Below are 23,841 nucleotides of genomic sequence, written 5' to 3' on the forward strand. Positions count from 1 at the left end.
TAAATGGTAAAATAAGATGTGAATATCAGTCAAAGAAAGATAAGAAAAAAAACAAGTGGATAGGAAACGAGTCCGAGCACCTAGAGATTTGGAAGATGGATTATTTTCTTTTATTTGAGATTTGGAAGACCATCCAACACCTAGAGAGAGGGAGAGAGGGCGAGGGAGCGGGAACGTAAGAAGTGAAGAAATAAATACGATCGATGAGAAGATATACAGTATGCACCGTGTTTCACATACGACCTAGCCATGAGATCAGGTGAGATTGGATTCGTAAAATCAATATATATACACATATATGATCTTCTAGTTTTTTATACGGTTTAAGGGTAATACAAATGAACGTGGTGATTGAGAATCAAATTGAATGATGGCAGGAACATAGATATGAATGTGGTGAATTGGAATCAATGGTCTTCCAGACCAAGAGAGATTTCAAGATGGTTATCATTTGAAAGATCATCTTGTGAAGAATATCCTCCAGATAGCGAATTAGTTTTGTCCAGGTGAGTGTTATAAGACCTCATAAAAACTATTTCATCAAAAAGCCTCGACTCGATTTTTTTTGATGCCTCACCAATCGCTAGGGATGGAAAGGATTAGGATATCCAAAATGTTCATAATATCTGAATCCAGACGCGACTTTTGAATATCCTGATCCAGATCTGTGGCTTCTGAATATCCGGACTTCAGATATCCGTCCAAACATCAAGATATCAGCGGATATTCGGATCTGGATTCGGATTCATCCAAAAATCAAAATATTAAAAATAATGATAAAAATTATATGATATCTTTTTAGAAAATATAAAATCTAATATTGTTAAAATATTTAAAATTTATTTTAATCAAATTTTAATATAAATCTTAATATGTTTTAAATATGAATAATATAATAAAATAAAACTGAAGGATCCGGCTTTAGATATCTGATTTTTTTTTTTCCAAAGCCGAGAATTTTTTATCCGGATCCACCATCCGGGATATCCGATTTTTTGGAGTAGATCAGAGTAGATCTCGGATCGAATCTCAGATTCCGAATAATAATTCTACCCTTACCAATTGTAATCCTCATGTTCGGTAGTTTGGTGACCGCCTAGAACTTAGGAACTTGGGAACCCTCTCTTGCATATATTAGTGACATATATCAATCTTGTTATATGAGAGGCTGTTCAAAATATTTATCTGCCTCGGTTGGAGACACATGATCAATTGGTTTGGCACTATCACAAATCAGGTGAGTACACGGTGAGAACGGGCTATTGGTTGGCAACACACGATCCTTTTGACGACGAGCCTCCCATTGATGCCCCGGCTGGCTCTGTTGTATTGAAGAACAGGATTTGGAAATTACCTATCCTACCCAAAATCAAACATTTCCTATGGCGAGCAGTTACTCGTTCTTTGGCGACAGCAGATCGACTAATTTCTCGAGGTTTACAAATAAATAGAATCTGTCAAAGATGCAAAATCTCAGAAGAGAACATAAGTCATACTCTGTTCCAGTGCTCTTTTTCATTGATGGTTTGGCGACTTGTCAATATCCCTTCTATAACTATAAACTCTTTCTCCAATGACTGTGAGGAAAATTTGAATTCTTTATTAGATTTTTATGATTCTCAAGGCAGCTCAAGACATCAAAAACTACTACCCTGGTGGTCACTTTGGCATATCTGGAAATCACGTAATAATTTCATCTTTAATCAGATAAGAGAAAACCCTTCTAAGAGTGCTTTACAAGCCAAAACAGACATCAGGGAGTGGATCGAAACAACTGGCTTGAACGCTACTCCTTTGCATGGTCGGGATACGATCATTGATACCAATTGGACCCGTCCTCCTACTCACGTTATTAAATGCAATTATGATGCCGGGTTTAATTCTGTTTCGGGTCACGTGACGGGAGGATGGATCATTCGGGACAGCAATGGTTTCTCTAAATGTTGGGGAGCAGCAACATTACACCAAGCACGATCACCGCTTGAAGCTGAGGGGCACGCTCTACTTTTTGCATTACAACAAACATGGTTAAGGGGATTTACGGCAGTTATGTTTGAAGGAGACTGCGAGGTTTTAATTAACATCATCAATGGTGTCTCCAATGATATAGCAATTGATGGACTGCACCGAGATATTCTCTTTTGGAAAGCAAAGTTTAGGGATGTTTCCTTTGTTCATACAAACCGGTTATGTAATAAAGTAGCTCATTCTCTAGCAAAAAAAGGCTGTTTAAATAGAACATTTTATTCTGATTGTGTAAATCCACCAATTTGGTTGACTGAACTCATGTATTTTGATCGTATACAATCAATATAAGTGTTCTTTGCAGAAAAAAAAATAAAAATAAAAAAATATCAATCTTGTTATCTTTCGGTGGATATCTTTTCATCATATTACGCCTCTTAAGCAAACTAAAATTTGGTGTCAAGTGATTTGCCTAGTTTTGGATTAGATGTTATCCAAAAGAAAAGAGATGCATGGTAAGATATCTCTCAAAGGATAATAAGGTTTACATTTGTCACATCTAGATGTTATAGAAACATCTTTGTTCTAGACATTTGTATTTTCATATTTTCCACGATGGGACTGTAGAAGCATCTTCTTTTTAGTCATTTCCACCATTCTTTCTTCTATGGTATTTTGGTGTATGAGCCTATAAATCATTATCTACTATCCCTGTTCGAAAACGCGGCCTCCGCGGCCGCCTAAGCGCCGGTTAAGCGCTCGGCGGTAGGTAACCGTCGGGATTTGTCCAAATCGGAGAATTAATCGGAGAACAACAATTTTTTGTAGTTTATGGTTAAATATCCTATGATACATGTCAGATCTATCATATTTGGAGAAAAAAAAGAACAAAAATGAGTTAAAAATGATGCAAATGTATAAAAAACGGGCAGCCGCCATTATTAGGTTTAGAAAGTCGTCAAGGTCTGTGAAGAAAACGATAATAAAATGTCTGTTTTACCCTTCATTAAAAGAAGGGTTAAAAAGAGAGCAAAAAACATGATCTGGGGACTCGAACTCAGGCGAACAAAGGCATTTAGACTGCTGAAACCACTACACCAAGCCGACTTTATATTCTTTGTCAACAAATAATTCATATATACCCACAAAACTAGATAAAAACCCTCAAATTAATCCCGATTAATTTCCGTGTAATCTCTGATTAATCGCTAGGCCCAGCTCGAGCGCCCGATTAACGCCTAGCGATTTTTTGAACAAGGTCTACTATAGATATGATTTACAGCCTCATACATAGAGTCACCGTTGAAAAAAGAATGATGAAAATAACTGAAAAACAATTCTTCTAAAGCATCTCCTCGTGGGAGATATGAAAAAGAAAAAGAAAAACAAATTTTAGTCATGTATGTTTTTTTTTGCCGAAGTTACGTTATTTCCACCCAATATACTATTTCTATATTAGCTTATGGGTGTGTTTTGGTTACATAGCTAACAACATCACTTCTATTCATTTAACACAACGCTCATTCAATCACACCAAAAATAAAACACAATGCTCATTCACTTAAAACATTAGCTATAGACTAGTTATCCTTCAAGTAATCTCTTAACCTCTTACAAGTATAACCAATAATTTAATCAAATAATTATCATTTTGTGACTCAAAATCTATCAAGAACTCTCTTTTAGTCCATTTAAGTATGGAACACACTAGGGTTTATCAAAAAAAAAAGTATGGAACACACCCATAATCTAGTATAGAAATAGTATATTAGGGTGAAGAATGTAATTTATAACAACATAAACATACTTGCCTAAGATTTGGTTTTTTTTTTCATATTTTTCATGATGGAACTATAAAAGTATCTTATTTTTAGTCATTACCACTACTCTTTTCTTCTACAGTATCTTGGTGTATGAGCCTGTAAATCATTATCTACTATAGAGCTACCGTTGAAAAAGAACGATGAAAATAACTATAAAAAAAATTCTTCGAGAACATCACATCGTGGGAGATATGAAAAAAAAAAACAAATTTTAGTCAGATATGGTTTTGTTGTTTGAAGTTATATTCTTTCCACCCAATATACTATTTCTAGATTATCTTATGAGTGTGTTTTGGTTACATGGCTAAGAGTCTAAGACCCTCACTTCTATGCATTTAACAGAATGATCTCTTACCCTCTTACAAGTATAACCATATTTTTATCAAATAATTAACATTTTGTGCCTCAACAGCTATCAAGAACTCTCTTTTGATCCTTTTAAGTATGGAGGAGGCGATATCAACAACAACACTTACCCATTGTTCAATGGTGTAGTCACTTGATGAAACACATAAATAAAAACGACCATGTATCTTTATTTGAATAGAATCATATCTTCACCGAGAACATTATCTTTGGATCCTAGCGAATATTTCGAGTTTGTTAAAAATGAAACGTTGTTAATATCGTATCAAAGTCTTTTTGACTACACATGTAATTGTCTACGTAGATGAGGAAATACGTTTTGCAAAATAAACGTTAACTAGATTTTAACCCGCGGTACACCGCGGAGCTATATTTTCTTAAAAAATCAAAATGTAATTTGTTTGATAGATTATTTTGATTGTTAATTTTAGGATTTCACCCGTGGTATACGATCTTTTATAAATATCAACCCAAACCCGTCCCATCATATTACCCGTCCCGTGAAATTAAACATTATTTAGTTATTTTTCTTTTTAATAATACTTTTATTTAAAAGCTATATAATTCAAGTCAATTTAAAAATTTCTTTTAAATGGTTCCCATAAGATATATATACATATATATTAAATTTGTATAGAGTTGAAATAATATTAATATTACAAATTTTTTATATAATTTAAATATTATAAATATTTTTAAAAATATGTAATATATATTTTTTGTTATTGAATAAGAGGATATTATGTGTAAGAAATGTAGAAAATAAAAGTTTAATATTTTTATTATGGAGTCGCAAAAAAAATCTTTTATTTCTATACATGTTATTCGTTTATTAATAATAAAAGAAAACAAATCCTTTAAATTAGATATTAACTAAAATAAACACACCATAATTACTAATTAAGTAACAACCAATAAATTTCACCAAAAAATAGGTAACAACCAATAAATTCTAAACGCAGTAATTAAAGAATGAGATATTAAAAAAAAAATATCAAATAAGATATAAGAATCTTAAAATAATTGAACATCTAAATAATTTAATTGTTAGTGTCGATTTTAATGCCTTCATTAATGTAGATTTTTTTTTTTACAGAGAAATATTTCCTAAAGATTATCACATTAATGACTCAGAAAATTAAGGAAGATATGAATTTATGATTCTCGAAATCGTATTGGTAATATCTTTAATTAATATTTTTCAAATTTAAATAATTAATGTCAATGGCATTCATCCGTAAATAAGGTCCAACTCCAGGATTTATTTGCTAAAAGTCATTCAAAAATGTATATATAGATGGAAACAAATTTAAAATCTTTCAAATCTAAAAAAAAAGTTGTTGGTTAATCGGGAAAATGGTCATTTAATTCTCCTACTATTTGAAATTGACATTTTTATTTTCGAACTTTGCTGTCAACAGATTAATTCCTCAATGTGTAGTTGACTAGACATTTTTAGACAAATAAAAAGTCAACGTTAATTAGTTATCACCATCTCTGTTAACTAATTAACGTTGATTTTTTATTTGTCCAAAAGTGCCCAGTCAACTACATATTGAGGAATTAATTTGTTGACAGCAAAGTTCGAGAATAAAAATATCAATTTTAAATAGTAGGAGAATTAAATGACCATTTTCCCTTGGTTTATCTATTATTATGCATTAAAAATAAGTTACTATAGCGCATTGATTTAAAAAAAAAAAAAAAATTGGCCAGCCTGAGTACCATTATTTTAAACATGGGATATTGCACATTAATTTTTTCAAATTTGGACCATGTATGCTGCTCCGGGAGGTGTGTCAAGAAAAATCTAGTCTCTTTGAACCTGTCAAGTGTCAACAATCACATACCTTTTAGCAAATAATAAAATATGTTATACGAATAAAGGTTTTTCCATTTTTTAAGTTAAAATATTTCGAAACAAAGTTTATGAAAAAATCGTATAAATGAAAACTGGAAGAATATCCCATGAGAATCTCAACTCCGCACCATTGGAGAGATTGGCCCCTTCTTCTTCTTCTTCTTCCTACACCTCTCTCTCTTCTTCTTCCTTCAGCTTCACCTGCATCAGCACAAATCCCCAATCTCTTCTTCAAATTTAGATCCTTTCTTTCTTCACTCGAATCACGGATTTGAGATTCTCTCTACGTTACGCGTTTTCAATGGTGACCGTTTCTGGAGATTCATTGCAGATCTGAATACAAGGATGATATGATCACAAACCCAGAAACTCAAAATCTGATTTTTTGATCATCATCATGTCGACGACTCATGGCGTGGAACATGTTGGTTTACCAACCAAAATAGAAGCTACGAAATCGTCGAAACAGGGTTGTTGCAACCCGGTTAAGAAACCCGGACCCGTTTCAATGGATCATGTTCTCTTAGCTCTCCGTGAGACGAGAGAAGAGCGAGATTTACGAGTCAGGAGCTTGTTCAATTTCTTCGATTCTGAGAATGTTGGTTACTTGGATTGTGCTCAAATCGAGAAGGGTTTGTGTGCGCTTCAAATCCCAAGTGGGTATAAATACGCTAAGGAGTTGTTTAGGGTTTGTGATGCGAATCGAGATGGGCGTGTTGATTATCATGAGTTTCGTAGATATATGGATGATAAGGAGCTTGAGTTGTATAGAATCTTTCAAGCTATTGATGTTGAGCATAATGGTTGCATTTCTCCTGAGGGGCTATGGGATTCGCTTGTGAAGGCTGGTATAATTTTATTTACATGCTACAAGTTCTTTATGCTCTGAGCTTATTTTGATCAAGAATCATCATATTGTTGTTCATTAGTTGTTAGATTATTGGAGTAGTTAGTCTTTAGCAGGAGAGTTATAGATTTGGAGAAGTTTGTACTATCTCTTGTGATGTAATCTTGGAAAGTAAAGGATGAGAATGATAGTTACTGAGATTTATGGTTCGCATGCGGTGTAGGTTGATAAGATTGTGCTAATTTATATGTATGTATGATCATTACATTAGTTAAGATGAGACTCTTTTGAACCCGAGTGGTTAAGTAAAACATAATTTGTTTATAGTTTTTGGTTATTTGAGTATATAATTATCTTGTTGTAGTACTTATGAAGACTTCCTACTGGGTTTCATTTTGGTGTACCGTAGTTAACACCCTGAGTGAGTCATTTCTGTGCATTTAAGAATAAGGCTTGTGCTCAAATCTTGTCTCAGTTCTACGCGTAGACATTGAAACTATTGACCACCACTTTTTTGTTTATGCTCTGTTTTCGTCCTATAAGCCACAACAGTTTCTATTTCGCAGGGATTGAGATAAATGATGAGGAGCTTGCTCGTTTTGTGGAACATGTTGACAAGGACAATGATGGAATAATAATGTTTGAAGAATGGAGAGATTTTCTTTTGCTGTACCCTCATGAAGCTACCATTGAAAATATATACCATCACTGGGAAAGAGTATGCCTTGTAGATATTGGAGAACAAGCTGTTATTCCGGAAGGCATCAGCAAACATGTAAAGAGGAGCAACTATTTCATCGCAGGTGGACTTCCTTAAATTGTTTGAGCTTAGTTTCTCTGAACAATGTAAAATGATTTGGTTTTGAAGTTTTCTGACAACATAATAGTGCTGTCACAGGTGGCATAGCTGGTGCAGCTTCTAGGACTGCTACTGCACCTCTAGATCGCTTAAAAGTTCTTTTGCAAATTCAGAAAACTGATGCTAAAATCCGAGAAGGCATAAAGTTGATATGGAAGCAGGATGGAGTTAGGGGTTTTTTTCGAGGTAACGGGTTGAATATTGTGAAGGTAGCACCAGAGAGTGCCATCAAGTTCTATGCATATGAGCTTTTCAAAAACGCTATTGGTGAAAACATGGGTGAAGACAAAGCAGATATAGGCACAACAGCTAGACTTTTTGCTGGAGGTATGGCTGGTGCAGTGGCTCAAGCCTCTATATACCCTTTGGATCTTGTGAAAACTCGGTTGCAGACTTGCACAAGCCAAGCAGATGTTGTTGTTCCCAGGCTTGGAACGCTCACCAAAGACATACTGGTTCATGAGGGTCCACGCGCCTTTTACAAAGGTCTTTTCCCTTCTCTTCTCGGGATTATTCCTTATGCGGGTATTGACCTTGCTGCGTATGAAACATTAAAGGACTTGTCCAGGACATATATTCTTCAAGACGCTGGTAAAATCACTTAATTGCTATTCCCATTATGTCTGATTATGCTTGAACGTAAACTCATAAAACGTGGCTCGGTTTGGTCTTCAGAACCAGGTCCGCTCGTGCAACTAGGATGCGGAACAATCTCAGGAGCTCTTGGAGCAACCTGTGTTTATCCTTTGCAGGTTGTGAGAACAAGGTAATTCCATAGCCTATATGCTTCTCCTGTTCTCTATCCCTCACAGCACAAACTCCACTCAACAAGCATATATCACTTCTTGTGGGCATTTGAAGTTATTTTCTTATATGAAATATATGTCACTGTCACACAGAATGCAAGCGGAACGAGCAAGAACCTCCATGTCAGGAGTATTCAGGAGAACAATAAGTGAAGAAGGTTACAGAGCACTCTACAAAGGGCTTCTACCAAACCTTCTAAAGGTTGTTCCTGCTGCAAGCATTACATATATGGTTTACGAAGCAATGAAAAAGAGTCTAGAACTTGATTGATTAGTGGCTTCACTTCAGTTCGATATTGACGAAAAAACGGGAATAATAAAAGGAGAACCTATAAAACTAGGTTATTTTAACATACTTAATTCTTCTAAACATCATTTGTATGAGATAATACTATAAGATTCTTGTTTCCCCAAACTTTAAATTTTTTTGCAAGTGTACAAAAGCTCTCTTTACTTTTTTTATTTCTTAGCTGAGAAATTTGTAGTGATGCTTCTTGACTTTTGCTTTGATGATTCCAATTGTGATCTATAAGGCAATGATAATATAGAGGTTCCTTGTCTTGGGATAGATTTTGGTGTAGTGGAGAGTGAAAGCAAGTTAGGTAACGTCTTGTCATTTTGGTTTTAACTGAATAGAACATCTTCTCGTTTTGGTTCGGTATATATGATCATCCAGAAAATTCGAGAATTTGTTCTGGGAACACACAAAAATGAGAAAAAACCTAAAGAAAAATTGGTAAATCACCTCATAGGATCTAATCAAAATTCAATGTTAGTAGTACTTAGTAGCAATGTCCATTATGACCATTACGAAGTGAAATTTATGAATAATTATTTATTATATGCTACAAAGACATCAAAGTGGACGTGCCGGAGTGGTTATCGGGCATGACTAGAAATCATGTGGGCTCTGCCCGCGCAGGTTCGAATCCTGCCGTTCACGTTTTAGTTTTTTTTTTTTTCGTGCACTTTGGTGTAAGAATCAAGAGCACATGTCCTTGCAACGCCGAGAGTCCCAGAGAGCACATGTAAAGGGAGTATTTTACTAATGATAAATTTGGAAAAAAAAAATATTATTAACGTAAAATACGCTGTATCATTGTTCAACATTTAACAAAAAAAACATTGTTCAGCTAAACTACTGGTTTCTAGTACATTCAATTCAATTCGCCCTGTAACCATCTACGAATATCATATTATTATCTAACTAAATCACTACACATTTCGAGACTTGAGTGATCATGATTGTATTTTTTTTTTCCCTTTACTTTGAGAACAACTAAAGTTCAAGTGAAGGATTATATGGTTTAGACTTTTAAGTGTCACATAATAACACGTCGTGGAGTAAGACAACTGATAAACAGTGTTTAAGGCTACAAATATAATTTAATCTAAATCTACAAAAACGTGAAAAGTCCGAGACTTTGAGCGATGACAAAAAAAGAAAAAGAAAAAAGTTTGAGCCTTCGAGCTTAAGTCTCAACACTCCTAAAACGTATTTTCTCTTTTAAAACCTTTGCTTCTTTTTGCACCGTTTTTCTCGTCAATATATTTAACGTTGTTACACTTCTCAAGAGAATTAAAAAAAAAAAAAAAAAAAACAATTTAAACATACGATCAAAAAGCATATAAGGAAAAGCTACAGTCAAGAGAGTATATATATGTATACAAATATTAATTAAGAAAAAAATATAGTAAGGGGAAGTGAAATTACGAGAAATCACAACTCATGCATGCTTCTTCTTTTCTTCTTTTGCTTATGCCTTTTAACTCTGTTTCTCCTTTAGAAATTCTCTTTGTGGAAGGAGAATCTGGTGCTTGTCTTGTGGGTGAAATCTAAAGCTAAATGCCTTAGCTCCTTTGTCAATGCTGGTGCTCCACAGTAGAACACTCCTGCACATACCAAATCAAGATTCTTTAGTCCTATATCACTTTTCATTTCTATATAACCGCGATCGAGCATAGTAGAGAAGAAAGATGTGAACTTACCAACTTTGGAGTTAGGGTGATCCATAGCTATACGTTTGTAAACATTTCTCCAATTAGGTTTAGCGAAATGGGACATAACCCTTGTTCCAGAGACAATGTCAACGCCGTTCTTTGCATGGTTTAGTGACTGAAGCATATGTATAAGTGCGGAACGAGCGTCTCCTTCTTCATAGACACTTGTACAATAATTATGCATCTCGATGATGCGGTTGGTATCTCGTTCCGCGACTTCGTTCATGATGTTCTTGAACCAATCGAAAGAGCCTTGCTCACGGGTAACCCAATAGAAGTAAGCCCTACGTGTCCTGAAACTCTCTTTCTTATTTCGTTGTGGTTCGCTTGTTCCATTCTCCATTCGGTTGAGTTGGGCTTGTTCCTTGGCCTTGATGTTGTTAACAATGTCTTTGACGATACTGATCATTGGTGTGGCTCCAATCCCGAGACCAACTAGTAGAACCACCTCGTATTTCTTGTAGTCTTGGGCTGGTGCACCGTATGGACCATCGATCAAGACTTTCGGGAAGCTGTGAAATAAGGGACATTGACATTAGCAAATGTCATTATATTTTTATATATTGCTCAACAAGAAATTAACTTAGATGAAATTGTCTAGGTAAAACCTATAAAGAAATCAAACAATTTGGTCGTAACTAATATTTTGTCAAAAATCAAAATATATCTATATATTATATTCACATTAAGATCTTTCAAAATTCGGTATATCTAATTTTTTTTTTTTTTTTTGACATCTTTGGATCGACAAAGCCCGATCCATAGCCAATCCCTACTACGCGGAATAACGCGACTTAGTGGAGTCGAACTCCGATGGAAAAGGCGGAGTCAAGTGGACTTAACCACTTGATTAAAAACACATCTCCTATCTAATATCTTTGAATATAGTTAGATTAAAAAAAGTATGACTAAAAAAAAAAAAGTATGACTACTGATTAATTATGTATATAAGCTCTTTTTAGTGAATGTCATGTTCACTTTCCCTTGTGACATTGTTTTTTTTGTCTTACTCTATACTATGATATAATGATTAGGTAGTTATCATTTTTACTAGCACCAAAAGAAAAATCTATAAAAAATAATTTCACGTTAGAATTCTGAAATGAGTAGAATAATATAATCACACTTATCCAAAACTAATGAAGTATATATGCAAGTATATTCGTACACCTGGATCTATACTACATGTGATGTGCCCTCAAAGTTAGATAGGCTCAAACCCAAGATAGGAAACTACGAAGACCATTTGAAAAGTCAGCATCTGTTTTATTGTTTTTTTTTTTATTTAGAAAAAATGGGAACTTGATAAAGTAAATAAACCATATATATTGGCAATATAATTGACGTGATGCAAAATATTTATTAAAAAACGTAGAATATTGACCTAGCACAATTAATTATCCGACCACCTTGCAATGTTTTTTAAGGAAAAAGTTGAGAAATAAGATATTGCAACCCAAAGATTTACGCGGTCACATGGAGAAGCAAAAACATCGTGCTTGCATGATATATAACCAAATAATGCGTCTCAATCACCTAAATAAAATAGTGATATTTGGTTAGGTACATAGTTTGTTTTAGTTGTGGTCTCCCACACCACTTTATTATAATCTATTAGGTACATTATTTGAATTTGTTACCCTTTATATACCAAAATACTCAACAATGCTTTTCCTAATTAAGTGGATATCACGATTCACGATTCATCCTCTAAAAAAACTTCGAGAACCTATCCTCTCTATAGCATGATTTAGTCATTTACGTGTAGAATTAAGATAACGACGCATGGATCACATTTTTCAAGATATAGTGGTTAGGATTTTAACTTACTCAGGATTATTTGCACCATGCAACATGTCGGCTCTGAGCAGACCACTAACTCCTGCCGGAGGTGGCTTACACACCTGAAACATCAGACAAAGCAAACCATTCATATCTAACTCTTTAAATTCAAAAAAGATTGGTTCGTTAAAGACTTTATAGTAATAACCTCAGAGAAGACTCCTTTGAGAGCCCTTGTCCAATCCCCAAGAACTCTAATGTGAACACTTAGGTAATCATCTTGTGGTGCAGATGTGATTGAAAAAGGATGCCTGCATTACATCATGGTGAACACTCATTAGGTATATGTAAGGATCGATGCACTATATGAAGTTATCGGTTTGGTTCATACCATTCAAATGGAGAAACAGCAGCACAGTTAACAAACATGTATTGACCGCTCTTGTATTTGAAGTTTTGAGGTCTTGACAAGTGAATTGCCAACACGTTTCCTGGATAAACTGCTACTTTTCTAATAGTCACCGCCTTGATGCTCGATCTGAATGCTCTTATCAACCTTTCGCACGCGTATAGAATCACTGGTGCCACCAAATACATCCATGTCTGCAACAATTTTCATGACCAAATGATATATTAGTAACAACTTATGTAACTTGTGATGATTCAAAGGAGCTAAATTAAAGTTAATGTACCGTCTTGTTGTGCCAGTCTTTGGTGAGATACAAGTAGTACCCATGAGCAACAAGAAGAATGTAGACTATGACAAACAAATGATGAGTGTACCAGAAGGCATTGAAGCTAGCTAGTTTCTTTAATGGTCCTGGAAGATAGTTTAGCTTCCCTCTTCTGAACCATGGCGTGGCTAGTGTGAATGCAATTGCCATTAACAAAACCATTACGAGTCCGGTGATACCTTCCACCGAGTTTACAAAATGCCAGTAGCTCTTCGGTTGCTCATCCCCGAAAAACTGCCTTAAAGGCCTATATGCCTCTGGAGTTGCGTGTAGTAACCGCGGGAAGTCACACGCCAAATGTGCCCCGGCGTGCATCGTTACTCCAACTATAATCCCCACCGCTATAACCTAATGTTTTAAGCATTGTTTCATCATAAGAAAATCCTGAAACAGAACATGTTTTAAGATATGTTCGTTTTTGTTGTTTACCTTGTGGAAGTTGAGATTATCATCAAATGGGACAACAACACCCAACCTGGTCTTATTCCTAAGCCATGTGATGGTGTTTCTACAAACAGGTAAGAGAATTAAAGCCATGTTCAGCTTAACTGTTTCTGCTGCACCTTTGGCCATGCATACACAATCACCCATCACTGCATACACCAGGCTACGCTTGTACTGGATGTATTTGTAGGTGAAGAGGATAGCCATAACTATGAGCCATAGTACTATAACCCAGCATCTTTTCCAGTTGTCTAACACGAAGAATCTAAGGCCACGGTACCATCGCTTTAATGGATTGCGGTTAAACGTCGGCTTAAGCCTCTGACTCATCATATGGCTCAGATTCTTTCTCTCCCCAGTACTTGTTATCACAGACTGTGTTGCCGCTTGCAAAAGCAGAGTCTCAAGACTCTCCAACTGTTTCAAGATTCACGATAAATGCTTCAGACTCCAGCCACAATATGGTAAAATCAAGCTAATTACTTACCATGATGTATCCAATATTGTCTGGATCCAGCTCTTCCATGATCAGTGCTGCATATTCATCAGCTCTCTTCTGGATTGTAGATAGATTATTCGCAGAAGCACTAAGACTGATAATCTGTGAAACACAACAACAAGATCAGAAACAGAGTTAACACTGAAACAGAGCAGATATAACTTATAAAACTCTGTATATTTACCTCTCTAACTTCGTCTTCTGTTAGTCTACCATCAGCATCTTTATCCACCCTGCATTATCATAAATTTCAAATTCACATTCTAGAGAAGAGAAAGTAAAAGAAACAAAAATCGGAAACCGAAAACCGTACATGTCAAAGAATGTTTTAAGCCGGGAATCGAAACTTTGATCATTGATTTGTTCCCAAAACTCCTTTAGTTGATCTCCATCAATCACTTCCCCTGTTATATTCCTTCTTCTAGCCAATGCATCAAACAGTTCCAAAGCAAAATCCTTTGAAGTCATCCCTACATTACCAAATTTTCATTCAAACTTTCAAATCAAATTCTGTTACAAAAAAAAAACATTCAAAATTATAACATTAGTCTTTACCTATGCATTCACCGAACTTTGTCCGAAGAAGTAGTCCACCGGTAGTCGCGGTGATCTGATTAAACCTCTTCTCCACGGCACTCCAGCCCGCGCCACCGTCAGTTTTACTAATGAACTTAAGTCCCTTCAACGCTTGAGTTGCGGCGGATTTAGTCCGGTCTAACTTAGCCGGTCGAGGTGGCTTTCTCCCACCAACACTACCAGAAACCGATGTCAAGCGTTTAAGCTCATGAGAAACAGAGGCCAAACGTTTCACCACCGTTGTTTTCTTCTCAAGACGGTTCCGTTTCAGCAACGTAAGCTCCGGACTCTCTTCAACGCTAGATCCACCTTCCATTTTCAAGCTGTGTACAGAGACTCTGTCGTCTTGTACATCTACCGTGAGGTCCACGTATGGCGCCGCTGTACGTGTTCTTTGACTGTTCTCCGCCGTGAATCTGGAGTTCGCCGGCTTTTTATAGATCGGTGGTAATTGACCACCGCTCATTGGACCGCTGTTTCCGGCTTCTGCATCAGAGTGATAGCCTCCTGACACTTCAAAACTCACTCTATTCATTTTTTCAACACTCTACTTGAAAATTTCTCCTCGCCGTCTAAAGTCACCGGTAAAGTAAATCAAGAAACGGAAAATGATGGCGAATTAACTCATCTTTTGCATTTTCTAAGTTGATTTTCTCGGGAAAAAAAAAATCAGATCGGAATGAGAGAAACGCAGAAGTTTTCCGGCAGTTATAACGAAGAGAAAATTGAAGAATGTGTAATTTAGTAAGTGGAAGAAGAAATTCAAAACTGGTTATGGAATCTCTCACTAATTCAGAGGAAATTTTGTAAAGGCAGAGTAAACATTTTCCCGAGAAAATGAGAGAAATTTTCCGGGAAAATATTCTTCTCTCTGAAAACTTCTGGATGTTATTTTGAGAAGAAAATGGATTTATATAAATAGTGAGAGGAGCGACGAGTAAAAGAATTTGAATAAAGAAGAGAGACGTGGTCGGACTTGGCCCACCAACTTTGTCATTTGTGATGCAAAATATTTATCAAATATCAACTAATTGAGGTTGTAACGTGCATTTGTAATGCCATACATTGAGAAAAAAACAAATATTATGATATAACAAAGTTGAGTTTTTTCTCTAATTTTTTTATTTAAGAATTAAAGCAATAGTCCACTGTTTTTTAACAAGTCCATAGCGACTGTTTGAAACTTATTTTTAAAAAATATTAATTGGAAGTCCAGAGAATTATGAAAATGTATTTGATCAAAACAAAGTACAAATTGCATTTAAAAAAAAAAAAACAGCCCATAGAATATGGAGGATCCATCTTCATATGTACAAGTAAAATTTGATCATACACATAGTATCACTACAACCAAAGAGCGACAATAGCTGTGAATTTTTAGCAACTAAAATATCAAACATATATTTCATGAATACAACCATGTTTTAAAGATGAATTTCATACGACACAAAAAAATGTTGTAGTAATTCTTATGTTAAAGAAAGAAAAATAATCTTGATGAAAGTGTAACCATTTTAGATATTTGTTGTACTAGATATATATATATATATATATTTAAAAAAAAAAAAATACTTACCATTGATAATAGACCCAAAAAGCTTGGAAACCTAGAATTACACAGTGCCTCCTATCAGAGTAACACCTACAACAACACAAACAAACATACAAAGAGAGCACATTACTATTGAAACACTCCAAACCATGAAGCAAGAAGAGAGATTCTTGGAGGTACAACTGCCTGGGCCCTAGTTAAAAGATCAAGGTGACATCTGATTAAGCTTTTAGCTTTGAGGATTAATGCAGTGGGAGGCTTCGACGATGCCATGTGGAGCCTCGAATTCCTTTCTTTCCAGACTAGGTACAAGGAGGCTTGAAAGGCGAGCTTTAAAATGAGAGAAATATTCTGGTCAACAGAGGAAGTCTTTAGCCAAACCACCGCATCCTCAAAACAAATAGGAGTGACTTGAGCCTTGTTTGTGAATTACTAGATATATTATATATGTAACATATTTTAACGAAGATGTACGTAGAACTACGTTCATAAAACTCCACAAATATTACGGCAGTTAGAATTTAGATTCATCGTGAAATATTGTTGGTATACTATTGACAAACTTAAACTGTTGTATGTTTTGACAAAAATTTGTGTGGTTTTACTAGGTGAACATATATTAAGTACATCAAATTTTTATTATAGTTAACCGCAAGATAAATTTTACATAATGAAATATAGTTTTAAAAATCGTTGTTACGAGATAATTTAGACGAATATGAATACAGAGATAGAAGTAGAAATGTAATAATACATTTCATTGACTTTATTATATAGTAGCACTTGAAAGTTTATAACATTTCAAATAACATATATACTTAGCATGTAAAACATAGTTTTTGAAGTATTATTATTGGCTATTTTATATATTATCTGAATATTTTTAGAGAGATCTAACTTAAACTTATATATGGTTGATTGATGTCTAGTATAGTATAATTTAAAAAGTTGTGAATTTAAGATTTACAAAGTATGACACATAATAGCTATTGGGCTTTCCAAGTCCAATCCAATTCTCCATAATATGATATTGTCCGTTTTAGGTCTACATGCTCAAGTCCGCACGGATTTGTTATTGAGCTTTTTTCCAAAAGGTCTCATACTAATTGGAGTTGAACTTTACTTATATATTAGAAATTTATTTTATAAACTTCTGATGTTGGACATTGGTTTGTACCCAACAATCTCCCCTTCAAACCAAGGACCACGAACATTGGGCCTCCTCTTCAGCGAAACCTAGAGACCCTAACTCGACACTTGTTTATTCGCGAAGTTCTTGAGGCACCTTCTTGTCACAATTGAGGACTTCTCCCACACCGAACTTTAGCCTACATCCTTAGGTCCACTTTTTTTCAACTTAGGCTCTGATACCATTTATTGGGCTTTCCATACCCAATCCAACTCTCCATAGTATGATATTGTCCTCTTTGGGTCTACATGCTCAAGTCCGCACAGATTTGTTATTGGGCTTCTTCCCAAAAGGTCTCATACTAATTGTAGTTGGACTTTACTTATATATTAGAAACTTATTTTCTAAACTTCCGATTTGGAACGTTGGTTTGTACCCAACAATAGCTAAGCTATATATATATATATCCGAGTTCGAAAATTTTCAATCAAAGATGTATAATCAGTAGCAAATATTCTTTTAGTTCTTAGCATTAATCCCAATGATCTAATAATCTTTGAGAATCTCAAGTAGATTTGTAAAATTTCGATGTGTAACTATATGGCATCTGAGCTTTGTTTGGTAAAATTTATGTTGTATCTCATTTCCATCTGTTTAAAAATTATGAGCTAATATATATTATTGGGCTATGGAAAACCAACTCAACTTCCCATTAGTAAAACTAGTTACCTTCAATTTTTTGGGAGGAATGCATTCCACATCAACCGTTTTCAGAGAACAACAACATATAGTGGCTTCATCATCATCCTACCACCAAACACAGCAAATAAATTACAAGATCTTTTCATAGTAATAACATTTCAATCTTAACCTAAAGCAAAAAAAAATCAATTTTGGTGAAAAACAAATAAATACAAATTAGATAAAACTTCTTGATATAAACACATATCTTAGCAAAAATTCTAATGTCAATGAAGCAAGTGGCAAGAACAAGTTACTTCCCTAAAATATCTTTTGCATCCATGTGACACTTATAACCAACTCTATTTGATACCCATCAATCTCTCCTTTCTTCAATTTCTCTTCTCTTCATCTGTATGAGATTGAAGAAGAAATTTTCTTCTTCAAATATCACTTCACTTAAGAGATATAAGAACTTCTTCTCCAACAAGATAATCTTGGCATTCTCTTCACTTAAGCTTTGAAATGTGTATTTAGAACTTCTTTCTTCATCACCTCTTTCATAGTCTACCACCATTTCAAGCAGTGACTTTTCACTCACCAAATTCCACATATTGTAACTTACCAAGTTAGTGTGACTTGGTAAATACAAATGTTTAGCAACACCATCTAGAAAATCGCTAAAAAAATTTGTTTCAAGTTCAGATTTTTTCTATTTGGGATACAATAGAAAAGATGGTGATTTAGGTTTCTGCATCACAATCCTTGTTGGAATGCAAGAAGTTTTGGGGAAAAAATAAGTAAGAAGAAGAGAAGCCATGAAGAAGATACACAAAAGAAAGAAAAAGAGATGCAGAAGAAGGGAAAAATGGGTAAAAAAACTTTCACCTTTCCTAAAAACATGTAAAAAATCCTCAACTTTTTTTGTGGAATTTTAAAACCTCACTTTTTCATAAGTGGTAAAATAAACCCTAATATGAGTAAAATAAACCCTAATATGAGTAAACTCAACTTAATTTTCTTTTATCGTTATATTAAACATTAAAAACAAAAAAAATTAATATATGATTTTTTTTTTCCAAATTCGTTTGTAATTTGTTTTTCTAAATTTAAGGTTTTTGCGCTATAAAAATTCATTCACAATTTAGTTGAGATTACACAAATAACTTTTGTTACCATTAGGCAAATAGCACATTTAATTTTTTTTTTGTTCGAATTTTCAGTTTTTGGATAAAATATAGTTAAATAACGATTAACTAAATATAGTTTATATTATAGTTTTAGTATATCATGATATATATATATATATAATTACTGTTAGTAAATCTTATTTTGTTCGTCCAACAAAAATATTTTGATGTGCAAATTCATGTACTTTTTGTAGTATTATAAAATTTGGTTTGGTCTCACATTAGTATATTTGTGTGATCGAACCGAATACACCTTTATTAACATAAACTCATATTCTCTTCGGTATAAGAATTTCTATACATAATTTTTCGTAACACAACCGAATACAACTTCATTAATTAACTTTTCTGCATCATACTTAAAAAATTTCAATTTAGCAAAAGATTGTAAACAAGAATTTTAGAAGAAAATTCCTAAATCAAATTGTTCATATTTATTTATGTTTTAATGTAACTAATTTTTTGCATTTAAATTGACTTTATTAATAATAGGGTTTATTTTACCATTTATGAAAAGGTGATGGTTTAAAAACCCACAAAAAAAGTTGAGGGTTTTTTAACCCATTTTTCCCAGAAGAAGATAAGAAGCCATGAGAAGCGATTCAAATAAAGAAAGCTAATACCTCTTGGATAATAGAAGAACGTTGTTTGATTCTCTGAGTTCTGATAGTTTCCATTTTCATTCTCTTTTTCATATGACTCGACGACGCCCATACCTCCTGACAAAGCTAAGAAGTTACTTAGAGCACCCCCAACGCAAGAGAGGAAGAGTTGTAAGAATATATTTTAATTATTTTTAATATATGAATCAGTAATAAAATGACATTTGTCCAGTTTTTGTTAGGTTCGTTTCTTAACTAAGAAACATCTCCTTTCTTTTTTCCTTCTCTCTCCAACTTTATTTTATTTTAATATTATTTAAACTAAGATTCAGACCCCCGCGATGTTGCGGGGGAAAGGATTTCAAAAATCTTTAATGAAAAAAATACCAAACAAAAAATCATAATGAATTGAGATAACTTTAAGAATTTTTTTTTTAACAATAAATAATATATTTTACAAAAATTATGATAAAGAGACGTAACCCTCAGAAACAGTTATTAAGATTTATATTATTATTCAAAATTATTATGGTCAAAAGATATGATCATAAATAGTTCTAAACATAATTATATAAATATATTCAACAAAACATTATGATAAAAAATACGCAATATTTTAAATTAAGTTATGTTAAAGAGAGACAATCCTCGGAAAAAATTAACTAATAACCAAAATTGATAGTAATTTAGGAAAAAAACAAAATAATAATATAGATAACAAAGTATATATATATATACTAGATAGCAAAAATGAATATAATGAAGAGACATAACTACAAATAAATAGATACAATTATAAAGACACAACTGTAAAAATGAAAACGTTTCTTGATGAGCTGTTACAACCTTTGAACAAATGTAACTATCAAAAAAACAAACTATAAAGTTTTTATTATATAGTTAAAAATTGAACATATGAAACTTTTTAAAAAAAATCAACCGTAAATTATATTTTATAGTTATAAAAAATGAACCGTTGCAACTTTGAACAAATGCAAATTTCTAAAAAACAAAACCATAAAATTTATATATTACAGTTAAAAATTGATAAGATGCAACTTTCACAACAATAAAATGAAAAAGTTTATTTGACGAACCATTGCGACCTTTGAACAGATGCAATTTTCTAAAAAACAAAACCAGAAAATGTATATTTTTTTAGTTAAAAATTGAATAGATGCTACTTTAAAAAAAACAACACCACCATAAATCATATTTTGTAGTTATTAAAAAAAAACTTAACGAAAGGTTGCAACAAAAAAAAAAATGTTCAAAATTTTGATAGTTAAAAACTGAACATATGCAACTTTTATGAAAACATAAATGTTGTAATGGTTCAACTAAACAATCGCAATTGTTTATAAGGTGTTACGATAAAAAGATACAACCATAGAAAATATTTATTCACATTGCAACTTTTTGAAAAAAACAACCGTAAAATATATATTTTAGTTAAAAACAAAATTTAAATCTATATAATATGAGACGTAATTTTAAATGAATAGATGCAACTATGAAGACACAACCGTAAACTGAAAAGATATGACTGTAATTGAACAAATATACCTGTAAAAAAAATCGTAAATAAGTTAGCGAAAATATGCGATAAGAAGACACAATTGTAAAGAAATAACCGTAAATATTTCAACGAAAAGATACGATAAAAAGAGACAATCGAAAAAAAATTACCGTAAATATTTAAACAAAAGGTTGTAATAAAAAGACGCAACTGTTCAGAGGTGAAAAATATATTTATTGAGATTGCTATAGATATTATGTATTTTGGGTTAAGTGGCCAATTCAGCCCATATTTCGTTTTGGGCTTCTTTCTAATAAGTCTCACACTAGATAAATTTGATTTATAGATTAGATAGTTTAATAAAATGATAGAAAGTAAATAAATGAAAGATTCTAAACTATTGTTAGAGAGTTTTTGAGAGTTTTCTATAATCTTGTTGATTAGTATTTTTTTTTTTTTTTGATTAGTATTTCATAATCTTGTAAAGTTTCCCAAACAATCTCTTTATTTTTATGATACTTTTCATGACTTTGTTTTGTGAAGAAAAGTGTAGAAAGTCATAAACCAATAACATAATAATTTAATTCATTAACAATCATAGATTCTTTTGTTGTAATTGAATAACACAAAACTTTTAATGACTTTATAAAAGTATAAATCCAATAACTCCAGATCTATGAAGATTTTAGATTACTTTTTACAAATCTTAGGGGGGCTTATTGGGATGTTGATTTGTGTAAACTTTGTGGATTTCAAAAGTTGAGAGATTTTTAAAATCTTTAAAGATTTTTGTGGATTCTTATAAATCTGTTTACACAAATTTGTGAAATCATTACAATAATTTTATGGGGTTGTCGTAGATTCATGGTGATTTTTTTCTTCAAAAATTTATTAGAAAAATATTTGATATGCTTGCTTTCCAAATATTCTATCTTTTAATAAGGAATGATTATTTGTTTATAATGGTGGTTTGACGTAGAGAAAAACTCATCTTCTCCAATCATTATTTGTGGCGAGCAAAGGTACAAAAACTATTTTTTTGTTCCTTCATCATAGTTTTGATACATTTTTTTTGTATTATATTATGGAAAAGCTGTTAATGAAATAGCTGAGAATTTGGTTACATCGGTTTTGATATTTGTTCTTTTAACGAACATGGCTGTTTGTTTTGATACGGTTTTTGTTTGCTATATATATGGATGGAATGTCTGGATTTTTTGTGTTTGTTTTCTATTTTGGAGTCGATGATTAGATAGTGGAAATGAGAGTGGTTTTTAGAATACATAGGATAACTAGAGTATTTTTAAAGTTGTTGTTAATGAGTAAACATGTAAAGAATCATTGTTCCAATAACATTAGAGTTTGACAGAATTGCAAAATCAATAAATACACAATTTTTTGAATAACAAAATATTTTAAATAGAATTACAAAATCCATACACCAATAACACCATATTTTAATTGAATTGCAAAATCACAACACCAATAACATGAGATTTTACTAAGAATATAAGAATCTACAAACCAATAACAATAGAATCTTAAAATTTTAAAAGTCTTTAGAAATCAACATCCCAATAAGCCCCCCTTAAACTAATAACACCAAACTTTAACAAACTTTTAAAAAATCTTGATTGAATAACAACAGATTCTACATAACATTTAAAGTCACTAAAACTCTATTTAAATCACAAACCAATAACATCCCCTTATTTTTTGATTATCTAATGTGAGACTGATTTACAATATATATATATATATATATATATATATATATATATATATATATATAGTTACATTCTTTATCCTTATGAGTGTTATTCTAGGTTTGTTCTTTTATGGTTGGATCCAAAAATTGGGATCCAAACAAGATTCATAATATTAATAATAGAAAATAAAAGATTTAGATACTTTGAGTGATTTTTATTTTCAGACAGTCCAATGGTGGATCCAAAAAATGAAGATCCAAAGATTTCAAATTTTTAAAAAATGTGTATATAAGTTGTTTGTATGACAAGTCGTACACTGAAAAAAAAACTTGAAATAAACTTGCAAACTTGGTCTTCTCCTCTTCATACTATACTATAACTGAAAAGGAAACAAAAACAGCTTTGGAAAATGAACTTGAAAGCTTTGGAAAGTATATATGAGTATATGACTGTCACCATCTTTAATTTAAAGCAGAAGAAATTACCTTACTCCACAGGGCAAACTAAAGGAAAGAGCAAGCATCAAGTTAAAAGAGGATTGAAACAAGTTAAAAAAGACAAGTGGGAGGGAGAAACAACGGGCTAACGTTCTGGAGTGACAAAAACAAAGACTTTCTTACCATAAAGCATTCCTCCCTCTAATGCTTTCTGACACAAAGAAGAAGAAACATAAATACCAGAATCTCATCGACAATAGACTAGAAAAATGGAGAAGGTGTAAATCCAAAAAAACTTACTTCAAGACTTTTGAACTGCCAATTGCATTTATAAAATATATCAACTTCTTCCCACTGCCATCATAATTTAACAAAATGAGCAAAAGAACATCTAATAGAGACAGCACTAACTCCGATGATGTTGAAGCCAAATAAATTTCTCAAAAATATATATTATAC

At 32.8% G+C, this 23,841-nt stretch overlaps 2 protein-coding genes and 1 non-coding gene across 6 annotated transcripts; 2 read left to right on the forward strand and 1 right to left on the reverse strand.

Moving 5' to 3' along the window:
* Nucleotides 1-26: 26 nt before the first annotated feature.
* On the forward strand, nucleotides 27-8,989 carry LOC9300169 (calcium-binding mitochondrial carrier protein SCaMC-1). Of its 4 annotated transcripts, XM_021023025.1 has the most exons (6): nucleotides 48-259; nucleotides 378-506; nucleotides 7,415-7,665; nucleotides 7,761-8,312; nucleotides 8,397-8,487; nucleotides 8,621-8,989. In XM_021023025.1, the coding sequence occupies exons 1-6, from the start codon at nucleotides 204-206 to the stop codon at nucleotides 8,796-8,798; spliced, it is 1,257 nt and encodes a 418-aa protein (XP_020878684.1). In that variant the 5' UTR covers nucleotides 48-203; the 3' UTR covers nucleotides 8,799-8,989. The 4 variants fall into 4 exon arrangements, with proteins under 4 accessions (XP_020878678.1, XP_020878684.1, XP_002864093.1 ...); XM_002864047.2 differs by lacking the exons at nucleotides 48-259; nucleotides 378-506 and adding an exon at nucleotides 5,721-6,863 and having other exon boundaries at nucleotides 7,429-7,665; XM_021023031.1 differs by lacking the exons at nucleotides 48-259; nucleotides 378-506 and adding an exon at nucleotides 6,738-6,863.
* A 399-nt stretch (nucleotides 8,990-9,388) lies between these two features.
* TRNAS-AGA lies at nucleotides 9,389-9,470 on the forward strand. The gene has a single exon. It is a non-coding gene; the product is annotated as a tRNA-Ser (tRNA).
* Nucleotides 9,471-9,984: 514 nt separating this feature from the next.
* On the reverse strand, nucleotides 9,985-15,686 carry LOC9300170 (respiratory burst oxidase homolog protein C). The gene is made up of 11 exons (XM_021023012.1): nucleotides 14,543-15,686; nucleotides 14,301-14,457; nucleotides 14,172-14,220; nucleotides 13,976-14,089; nucleotides 13,474-13,905; nucleotides 13,003-13,392; nucleotides 12,702-12,913; nucleotides 12,519-12,621; nucleotides 12,359-12,432; nucleotides 10,517-11,040; nucleotides 9,985-10,420 (listed from the first exon to the last, which is right to left on the reverse strand). The coding sequence occupies exons 1-11, from the start codon at nucleotides 15,096-15,098 to the stop codon at nucleotides 10,311-10,313; spliced, it is 2,721 nt and encodes a 906-aa protein (XP_020878671.1). The 5' UTR covers nucleotides 15,099-15,686; the 3' UTR covers nucleotides 9,985-10,310.
* Between the last annotated feature and the right edge of the window lie 8,155 nt (nucleotides 15,687-23,841).

This window comes from Arabidopsis lyrata (assembly GCF_000004255.2).
Source record: "Arabidopsis lyrata subsp. lyrata unplaced genomic scaffold ARALYscaffold_8, whole genome shotgun sequence".
NCBI classification, from domain to species: Eukaryota; Viridiplantae; Streptophyta; class Magnoliopsida; order Brassicales; family Brassicaceae; genus Arabidopsis; species Arabidopsis lyrata.

Bases quoted from the DNA above. Each gene is read 5' to 3' on its own strand.
- LOC9300170 (XM_021023012.1), bottom strand. From the start codon at position 15,098: ATGAATAGAGTGAGTTTTGAAGTGTCAGGAGGCTATCACTCTGATGCA. The intron at 12,433-12,518 runs GTTATTACTATA...CTGATGTTTCAG, and splicing joins TCAAAGGAGTCTTCTCTGAG to GTGTGTAAGCCACCTCCGGC. The intron at 10,421-10,516 runs GTAAGTTCACAT...TGGTATGTGCAG, and splicing joins TCACCCTAACTCCAAAGTTG to GAGTGTTCTACTGTGGAGCA.
- LOC9300169 (XM_002864047.2), top strand. From the start codon at position 6,413: ATGTCGACGACTCATGGCGTGGAACATGTTGGTTTACCAACCAAAATA. The intron at 8,313-8,396 runs GTAAAATCACTT...TTTGGTCTTCAG, and splicing joins ATATATTCTTCAAGACGCTG to AACCAGGTCCGCTCGTGCAA. The intron at 8,488-8,620 runs GTAATTCCATAG...ACTGTCACACAG, and splicing joins TTGCAGGTTGTGAGAACAAG to AATGCAAGCGGAACGAGCAA.